Raw genomic sequence first — 9,815 nt, 5'->3', positions numbered from 1 at the left:
TCTTGCTGTACTTTTTAAATTTTTTTATTACACAAAATATGTTACTTATTAACGCCTACGAAATTTACATTTTTAGGGCTGGAAATTAAATACCGCTAGTCGATATCGTCATCATTTCAGTTTTGCCACCCCTAGTTGTTGTTATTGTGTTCGTCGTGTTGTTGTAGCACAGTTGTTGTTGCTGCTGCTGGGCAAACAAGTGTTAAAAAATATTTGTGCTGCAATATTTTCAGCAATTACCGACCGCCCTCGCCGCTGTTCACCACCCAACTTAACCAGCAACCCAGATTGGAGCAACAAAATCCACAAAGGCATAAAGAATCGACTTACACAATAAAGCCTTAATCGGTTGGGTAAACAACTTGATTGCTGTGAGCAGCCAGTTGGGTTAATCTCTTCGATTTGTCAAGTCCAACAACAATGAGCCAAACGGAGGCTAGCAAGTTACCCAAGATCCCGGACTCGGAGCCGGACGGATCGAAGGGCAAAGGGAAGCAACAGCTGGAAACTTACCGGGTGTATGTGGTCACCTGGAATGTGGGCAGTCGTTTTCCGGAGAACATATCCCTCCGCCATCTGCTGGGACTGCAGGATGTGACGGTGGATAAGGACACGAAAGAGACTAATGCCCACTTGCCGGACATCTATGCGTTGGGGTTCCAGGAGGTCAACGCCCAGCCGCAGCAACAGGTGTTGGGCCTGTTCAAGGAGGATCCGTGGACGCACAAGGCGAAGGAACTGCTACGCAACTACGACTATGTGGCCGTAAAGACCGAGCAGATGCAGGGGCTGCTGGTCAGCATGTTTGTGAGGCGGCAGCACGTTGAGCACTTGCAGGACATCGAGGCGGAGTTCACGAGGACCGGTTTCGGGGGCATTTGGGGCAACAAGGGCGCCGTCAGTGTCAGGTTCACCCTTTACGGCTGCGGCCTGGCCTTTGTGGTGGCCCATTTGTCTGCCCATGACCATATGCTGGACGAGCGCATCGAGGACTACAAGCAGATACTGGAGAACCATCACTACCACGTCAAGCGGTATAGGGAGATCTACGATCACGACTATGTCTTCTGGTTTGGCGATCTGAACTTCCGACTGCAGGGCAGCGATTCGTCGACGGAAGTGCGCGAGCTGCTACGCGACGAGTCCCAGCACGAGGCCCTAATCCAGCGGGATCAATTGTACCAAGTTCGCGAGAAGGCGCAGCAGGCCTTTCAAGTTCTGCAGGAGCGACTGCCCGCCTTTCCGCCCACCTTCAAGTTCCGCGAGGGCACCTCCGAGTACGACCTGAAGCGGCGGCCAGCCTGGACGGATCGGATCATGTACGCCGTGCAGCCACTGAACCGGCAGCCCGGCATGCAGCTGTCCATTGAGCAGTGCTCGTATAAGTCCCATCCCCTGTACACCATCAGTGATCACAAGCCGGTGACCAGTGACTTTACCCTCAAGCTCTACCCGAATGTACGGGCGCCCGGCGTGGTGTTCTCGCCTCTGTCGCTCTGGAAGATTGGGGACGAGAACACGGTGGAGTACCGCAAGCAGGCAGAGTTCGACGAGGGTCCCAACGACTGGATTGGCATCTTTCCGGCTGAGTACGCCAGTTTGGCGGATTACGTAGCCTACGAGTATGTCAATCAGGCTGAGTCGCCCACATCCTCGGACTCCAATCAAGTACCGGATCCGTTTGAGACGCCCTCGCATCATCGAAGTGGGCGGCATCATCACAGGAATCGCCAGCGACAGCGTCGCCATCAGGAGGCAAATGCCCAAGAGCTGGTGCGGCTAGACTTCGCCGACGATGTGGAACTGCGTCACGGCGAGCAGTACCTGTTGATATATTTCCGCAGCACCGGAGTCAGGGGCGTGACCAGTTTGGCCGGCGTCAGTGGCGTCTTTGTGGCGGAGAAGCGGCACGGCTCGCCCCATCGGACGGAGTACCATGTTGACTAGCTAGCCGAGGCTCTGGACATCTTTATTCTTTAGTCTCCGCTTCCCCAACCACCGTGCCGATCTAATTTTATTGACCCTATGTGACCGTGTTAAGTTTGCTTGTTAGCTGTTGACTCAGCGCCCCCTTCCCCTATGTAATTATACAATTATCGAACCAATAATATTTGTGTTTACTACCAATTCCACCCATTCCCGGCCTGAATCCCGCTTTTTCGTTTGCATATGTTCTATTTGCTCTGCTGTCATTTTGTTATTTTTATTTGTACGGTGTCATGGCACTAGATATTTGTATTTAACCGGTTTGCAAAAGGTTAATTACGCCACATTCACTGTCACATATTTACACTATGACACACCCGCGCACAGTGGGGCCAGTAGCAGGCAAAAACGTATTGAATCCTCTAGCCCGGTGAGAGCTCTTCTTCAAATTTGAGTTCGAATTAAGTGAAAGTAAGCCAAATGGGCAGAATCCGGAGTCTGAAAAGTGATATTTTTGAATGCCTCTCAAGTGAAATATATAGAGAAAAGATATTATATTGAATAGTAGCAAAGTATAAACATAATTTTATCTTAATTTAACTATTTAACGTAGGCAAATTGTATTTAATCTTTAAAATAACAAAAAAAAAGAAAAGTGAACCTTTTAACCATGATTCCAAAAACAGCTCAACTTACGTAAGATTTTTATTGTTTTAAACAAAAAGAAAAGGTTTTTTTTCCTGAAACGCAAAGACTCTTAGAAAGCGACTTCAAATTTATAGCGAAATGCGATGTTTTTTCCTTTATCTGATTGGTATATAATCCATAAAAGTTATATAAGGGTATTTTAGATAAGAACTGCACCTTAACGATAGCTGAAACCCAAATAGACCACCAAGCAGAAAATTCAAGCAATCTGCGTTGACTTCCACCCACCGTACAGTGGGTCATTGGAAATCCGAGCTGGCCCACTCCCACTAATTGGCAATGTTTTGATCGACTGACTGGTGAAACGTACAGTGGGCCGTAAAAGTCTTTGGTGCCCACTGTACTCGAACGATCGAATGGTGTAAACATTTTCGAGCCCATCTGTGGTCCGAAAACCAAAAAAAAAAAGAGAACATAAATTTATGCGGGCTCGGTCAATTGAAATTCGTGTGGCTTAGTAACCTTCAGCAACTATTAGATAACTATATTACGCTCATACCAGTGGACACTTAACCAATGTACGCATGGGAGTGCATTTACCACCTACCTATAAACATATAAATATATATATACATACAGTCGTATGCCTTATCAAAGTGAACATTAATCAATTTACTTAATCGAATGAAAACGTTTACAATTGTGTAGTAATTTATGAGTACATAGGACAATTTCATGTTGGATTTCAGTTAATGATCAGTCGAATTAAGTGTGTAATGATTATACAAAGCAAACATAAAGCCTAATACGAATCAAACGAATCAATCACTTCGAATACTTTGCCTTTGCACTTGAATGTTCGTAATTTCTATTTCACTTTTCAAAACAGCATCTTTATAAAGCATCAATACAAATTATATCCAACGAAAATATAAAAAATAAACATTTAATAATATACATTATTTCAATTTTCACTTTTTTTGCCAACTTCCCACACCGCCTTCACCAGGCCTCGTGACCAACAACCAGTGATGTACTTCAGGTGATTGGCCCTCTAGTTAAGTCCGGTGAAGCCGTCAGTGTGCTAGATAAACTTGAGTAAGTCGATTTTGACGTTAGGTTCTTCATTTTTGCTAATTTGAAACGTGTCGGGTTAGCCCGACGAGGGATTTTGAGAAAACTATGGGTTAGCGAGTTGTTGGAATCGTGTTGTTCAGGGTAAAAAGTATAGACGGTGACACATATGGTTCATATTCAGTACGACGTGCTGATCATTTACGCCGACAAACCAAGGGTTTTGCGCACCAGCCGACGAGCGATGGCGTTGAACTCATCCCTCTGTTCGCGCCACATAATTGCTGCATCCACATTAGCGCCGCTCTCATCGTTGGGTTCTGTGGGCAAAAATGAACGACATCAGTAGTTATTTGGTTTGGGCAGGCAGGAAAGCCTATTTACTAATGATGCGGTGGCCAACATAGGAAACTAAATGCAAATGCAATGTGAATCAGTTGCATTGAGCAGTGATCCCAAGGAATGAACAAATAATTTTCATAGATAAACAAATGAACTAAGGGAATGAACATATGAACTTGAGGAATGAACAAGTGAAATGAACTATCGGCATGATACAACCTAGTGAACAAATGAACTTGGAAGTAGATACCCCCGTTGGAATAGTGTATCTTGTTTCTTACCCGCCAGCATGCTGACCACACTAAGCAAAATCTTCTCCACACTCTGGACAGGACTCCAGCGCTCCGCGGATAGCTCATAGCCCATGGGATCGTCGCCGGGTGCGTGTAGTATTGATATGCAGACGCGCCCGTCGGCGAATATGTTGGGATGGAACATGTCACAAGTGAATTTCATTTTAGGCGGACTCAGGGGATAGTCGGTCGGAAAGATGAGCCGGGCGGGAAACACTCCGCCCTCGAAGCAAGTGCCCTCAGGTCCGCTGCAAAGGGCAAAGGGCAATTAATGGCTGAATCTGTCCGATCCATGTCGATCGTTCGGGGATCTTAACTCACGCAATCAGTGCCTCCCACTCGAAGAAGTTGTCCTCGCTGATGGGGCCGGCCACAATGCCCTCGGGCGGGTCAAGTGTTAACTCTGGAGAGGATCGGAGCGGTGGTAAGGGAAAGCTCTTGCTGCCCTGTGGACTTTCGACTCACGTTTGTATTCCGCCATCAGGCGGCGCAGTGCGGACCCAGCCATTCTGGATGTGCTCGATGGTAATGATGATGGTTCAGTTCACAGGCTCCTTCTCCCCACTATGACCACTTCCTTCGCGTTTCCTTCAGCTGCTCCTCCGTTTCCTGTCCACCTGCTCTACACCCGAATGGTGTCCTGCTTGTTTTGGTGGCAATCGCGCACTTGCCAGATCCTCTGGCACGGGTCAAAATGCAGACACGTCGTAATATAATAAACACAAACCGTGTTTCGTGTTTATTTATATCGAATGTATCGAATGTCTTTCTATAAAAATAAATCTGTACTGAGTGAATTTGGAAAGGGTAATCGATCGATTCGATAACGCGTGTCGTCGGCTATCGTTGTTTTAGTATTTTATACCTTCACACTACTTAATTAAACATATTATTTGTTTGCTTCTTAAACAATTATTGATGGTCATTTTTATAAAAATTTGTATAAAATTTAAATTTTTTTCGTAAACTTTTATATAATTTGAATTTTTGTTCGATTGCAAGCGATTGTTGTTCAAAGTTGGGACATCGATAGTGAAACGCAAACATCGATAAGTCGCTGCCTGAGTCGATATTATTTATGTATTTGTTGTAAAACAAAAAGAGCGCGATTTTGTGCAAAAAATCGCATATAATAAGATGCACATCAAGCAGGTGAGTGTTGAACTGACCGCCGTGCTTCTGGCCGCCCGTTGGACACCGAAGATCTGAAATCCCCCCGTCAATTCCAGATTATTATACAAGGCTTCAAGAGTTACAAGGACCAGACGGTGGTGGAACCATTCGACAAGCGCCATAACGTTGTTGTTGGACGTAATGGCTCCGGGAAGAGCAACTTCTTCTACGGTGAGTATCAGCTCCTATTGCCTATTCAGCTAACCATATTTCATCGACCCTAATACTATCCCATCCACTTTGCAGCGATCCAGTTTGTGCTAAGCGATGAGTTCACCCACTTGCGGCCGGAGCAGCGCCAGTCGCTTCTGCACGAGGGAACAGGTGCCCGCGTCATCTCCGCCTATGTGGAGATCATCTTCGACAACTCGGACAACCGAGTTCCAGTGAGTAGTCAAGACGGAAAACATATTCTTTGCAAGAACTCAATTATACTGCCTTGGAAGATGTAGTCAATTGGTTGTAACATATCGCTAAAAATCCTCTAAAGCATCCCGCGTTCTAGCATCTTCCCATAATATTCAAACTTATTGGCAAACATTTCTAGCCATTTCATAACTGACGCTACGCTTATTTTACAGATCGACAAAGAAGAGATCTTTCTGCGGCGCGTGATTGGCGCCAAGAAGGACCAGTACTTCCTCAACAAGAAGGTGGTGCCGCGCAATGAGGTGGTCAATCTGCTGGAATCGGCTGGTTTTTCCAGTTCAAATCCCTACTACATTGTTAAGCAGGGCAAAATCAATCAGATGGCAACTGCCGCCGATTCCTATCGTCTCAAGCTGCTCCGCGAGGTCGCGGGAACGCGTGTTTACGACGAACGGAAGGAGGAGTCGTTGAATCTACTGCGCGAGACGGACAGCAAGGTGGAGAAAATCAGCGAGTACCTAAAGACCATCGAGGACCGGCTCCAGACGCTCGAAGAGGAGAAGGAAGAGCTAAAGGAGTACCAGAAGTGGGACAAGACGCGTCGCACGCTAGAGTACATACGCTACGAAACCGAGCTGAAGGACACCAAGAAGGCTCTCGACGAGCTCCAGCTGCAGCGCAAGTCGTCCTCGGACAAAAAGAAGATCTACAACATTGAGATTCAGAAGGCACAAGAGAAGATCAAGGATGTGCAAAAGAACCTTAAAGAGGCAAAGAAGAAAGTGCAGAGCACCAAGGAGGAGCGCTCCGTACTGATGACGGAGCAGCAGCAGTTGCTGCGCGAGAAAACGAAACTGGACCTAACCATTGTCGATCTAAATGACGAGGTTCAGGGCGACAACAAGTCCAAGGAGCGGGCTGACCAGGAGCTTAAGAACCTTAAGGTAACGATAGCGGAGCGCGAAAAGGAACTGGACGACGTAAAGCCCAAATACGAGGCGATGAAGCGCAAGGAGGAGGACTGCTCCAGAGAGCTGCAGCTCAAGGAACAGAAGCGCAAGGAGCTTTACGCCAAGCAGGGTCGCGGTTCGCAGTTCTCCTCTAGGGAGGATCGCGACAAGTGGATCACCAACGAGCTGAAGTCCATTAGCAAGCAGACGCGCGATAAGATCGCTCACCACGCAAAACTCGTGGAGGATCTGAAGAAGGACGCTACCTCCGAAAAGGATCTGGGTCAAAAGATCGAGGAGCACTCATCGGAGCTGGAGCAGCTCCGACTGCAGATCGACGAGCACAACAAGAAGTACTACGAGCTAAAGAAGACCAAGGACCAGCATCAGTCCATGCGAAACGAGTTGTGGCGCAAGGAGACACAGATGACGCAACAGCTGCAGACGCACAAAGAGGAGCTATCACGGGCGGACCAGGCGCTGCGCAGCATGGCCGGCAAGCCGATCCTGAATGGCTGCGATTCTGTGCGCAAGGTTCTCGACAGCTTTGTGGAACGTGGCGGCCAATCGGCGGAGATTGCCCGTGCCTACTATGGTCCCGTCATAGAGAACTTCAGCTGCGACAAGACCATCTACACGGCGGTGGAGGTAACAGCCGCCAATCGGTTATTCCATCACATTGTGGAATCAGAATACGAAGGCACGCAAATCCTCAAGGAGATGAATAAGCTGAAGTTACCTGGCGAGGTGACCTTTATGCCCCTGAACCGCCTTCAGGTTAAAATACACGATTATCCGGATGATCCCGACTCCATACCAATGATCTCCAAACTGAAGTACGATGAACAGCACGACAAGGCGCTGAGGTATATCTTTGGAAAAACGCTCATCTGCAGAAATCTGGAGCGCGCCACCGAGCTGGCCAAGAGCACTGGACTGGATTGCGTTACGCTGGACGGAGATCAGGTGTCCTCCAAGGGATCCCTCACTGGCGGCTATTTCAATACATCCCGTTCCCGTCTGGAGATGCAAAAGAAGCGCACGGAATACACCAGCCAGATAGCTGAATTCGAAAAGAAACTCAGCAAGCTGCGAAACGAGCTCAAGTCCACCGAGAACAACATCAACTCAATCGTATCCGAGATGCAGAAAACGGAAACGAAGCAGGGCAAGTCGAAGGATGTGTTCGAAAAAGTGCAGGGCGAGATTCGTCTGATGAAAGAGGAGCTGGTGCGCATCGAGCAGTATCGTGCGCCCAAGGAGCGCTCACTGGCCCAGTGCAAGGCCTCATTGGAGTCCATGACCAGTACGAAGTCTAGTTTGGAGGCGGAGCTGAAGCAGGAGCTGATGTCCACGTTGTCGTCGCAGGATCAGCGCGAGATTGACCAGCTGAACGACGACATTCGTCGACTGAACCAGGAAAACAAGGAAGCGTTTACGCAGCGTATGCAGTTCGAGGTGCGCAAGAACAAGTTGGACAACCTGCTGATCAACAATCTGTTCCGGCGTCGCGACGAACTGATCCAGGCGCTGCAGGAGATTTCCGTGGAGGACCGCAAGCGAAAGCTTAACAATTGCAAAACGGAACTGGTTTCCGCCGAAAAGAGAATCAAGAAGGTCAACTCCGATCTGGAGGAGATCGAAAAGCGGGTAACGGAGGCCGTGCAGCTGCAAAAGGAACTGCAGCAGGAGCTCGAAACGCATGTGCGCAAGGAGAAGGAGGCCGAGGAGAATCTTAACAAGGATTCCAAGCAGCTGGAGAAATGGTCGACCAAGGAGAACATGCTCAACGAGAAAATCGACGAGTGTACGGAAAAGATTGCCAGCTTGGGCGCCGTGCCGCTAGTTGATCCTGCCTACACACGAATGTCCCTGAAGAACATCTTCAAGGAGCTGGAGAAGGCAAACCAGCACCTGAAGAAGTATAACCATGTGAACAAAAAAGCCCTGGATCAGTTCTTGAGCTTCTCCGAGCAGAAGGAGAAGCTCTATCGCCGCAAAGAGGAGCTCGACATCGGTGACCAGAAGATCCACATGCTCATTCAGTCATTGGAGATGCAAAAGGTGGAGGCCATTCAATTTACGTTCCGACAAGTGGCGCAGAACTTCACCAAGGTGTTTAAGAAGCTGGTGCCCATGGGCGCGGGCTTTCTCATCCTGAAGACCAAGGACAACGATGGCGACGAGATGGAAAAGGAGGTGGAGAACTCCGATGCTTTCACAGGGATCGGCATTCGGGTTTCGTTCACCGGCGTTGAGGCTGAGATGCGTGAGATGAACCAGTTGTCCGGTGGACAGAAGTCGCTTGTCGCCCTGGCCCTCATTTTCTCCATCCAAAAGTGCGATCCAGCTCCCTTCTACCTATTTGACGAGATAGATCAGGTGAGTCGTCTCGATTAACTATCATTACCCATTACTTTGTTTCGTTGACTAATGATCTACTAATGTTTTGTGCAGGCCCTGGATGCAATGCATCGAAAGGCGGTGGCGAACATGATTCACGAGCTCAGCGACACTGCCCAGTTCATTACGACAACGTTCCGGCCGGAATTGCTGGAGAACGCGCACAAGTTCTACGGCGTGCGATTCCGAAATAAGGTCAGCCACATTGATTGTGTGACCAGGGAGGAGGCCAAGGACTTCGTCGAGGACGACAGCACCCACGCCTAGGAAATTGCCCCGCCCAAAACCTCATCCCTCAACCCACCACAACCATCTCTCGCCCCAATTATTAGTTTCGTAGGCCTACGATTTGTTTTCACATTCTTTTGAATCGTATACATATATATAGTTTTTTTCTAACGATACTTGCTACATTTAATTTTCCTTAACATTGAGAGTTCGTTTTCGGCTAGGCCGTGCTCGTTGCGTGAAACACATCGAGCCGGCGAACAAAACCGAGAGTAGAGCAACTCCAACCCCAGATCAATATGTAATAAAGCGCATAGAGAAGTAATTTAAACTATATTTAAAACGAAAATATGTATTAAAAAACTTATGCAAAAGGAAACCGTCTCTAATCCAAAATAATTTCATATGT

At 47.9% G+C, this 9,815-nt stretch overlaps 3 protein-coding genes across 3 annotated transcripts; 2 read left to right on the top strand and 1 right to left on the bottom strand.

The window, feature by feature from the left end:
• Positions 1-141: 141 nt before the first annotated feature.
• On the top strand, positions 142-2,136 carry LOC117147321 (inositol polyphosphate 5-phosphatase K). Its single transcript, XM_033314172.1, has one exon. It carries the CDS (start codon positions 421-423, stop codon positions 1,945-1,947), a length of 1,527 nt encoding a protein of 508 aa, XP_033170063.1. The 5' UTR covers positions 142-420; the 3' UTR covers positions 1,948-2,136.
• Positions 2,137-3,218: 1,082 nt separating this feature from the next.
• Positions 3,219-5,055, bottom strand: LOC117147322 (ubiquitin-conjugating enzyme E2 G2). The gene is made up of 4 exons (XM_033314173.1): positions 4,749-5,055; positions 4,605-4,686; positions 4,272-4,531; positions 3,219-3,968 (listed from the first exon to the last, which is right to left on the bottom strand). The coding sequence occupies exons 1-4, from the start codon at positions 4,789-4,791 to the stop codon at positions 3,850-3,852; spliced, it is 504 nt and encodes a 167-aa protein (XP_033170064.1). The 5' UTR covers positions 4,792-5,055; the 3' UTR covers positions 3,219-3,849.
• Positions 5,056-5,327: 272 nt separating this feature from the next.
• Positions 5,328-9,785, top strand: LOC117147015 (structural maintenance of chromosomes protein 3). The gene is made up of 5 exons (XM_033313699.1): positions 5,328-5,435; positions 5,513-5,627; positions 5,703-5,842; positions 6,038-9,157; positions 9,233-9,785. The coding sequence occupies exons 1-5, from the start codon at positions 5,421-5,423 to the stop codon at positions 9,443-9,445; spliced, it is 3,603 nt and encodes a 1,200-aa protein (XP_033169590.1). The 5' UTR covers positions 5,328-5,420; the 3' UTR covers positions 9,446-9,785.
• The last annotated feature ends 30 nt before the right edge of the window (positions 9,786-9,815 follow it).

The sequence above is a fragment of the Drosophila mauritiana genome, chromosome X, assembly GCF_004382145.1.
Source record: "Drosophila mauritiana strain mau12 chromosome X, ASM438214v1, whole genome shotgun sequence".
NCBI lineage: Eukaryota > Metazoa > Arthropoda > Insecta > Diptera > Drosophilidae > Drosophila > Drosophila mauritiana.
Note: the sequence above shows the minus strand (reverse complement) of the source record. Positions and strands in the feature narration are given on the sequence as shown.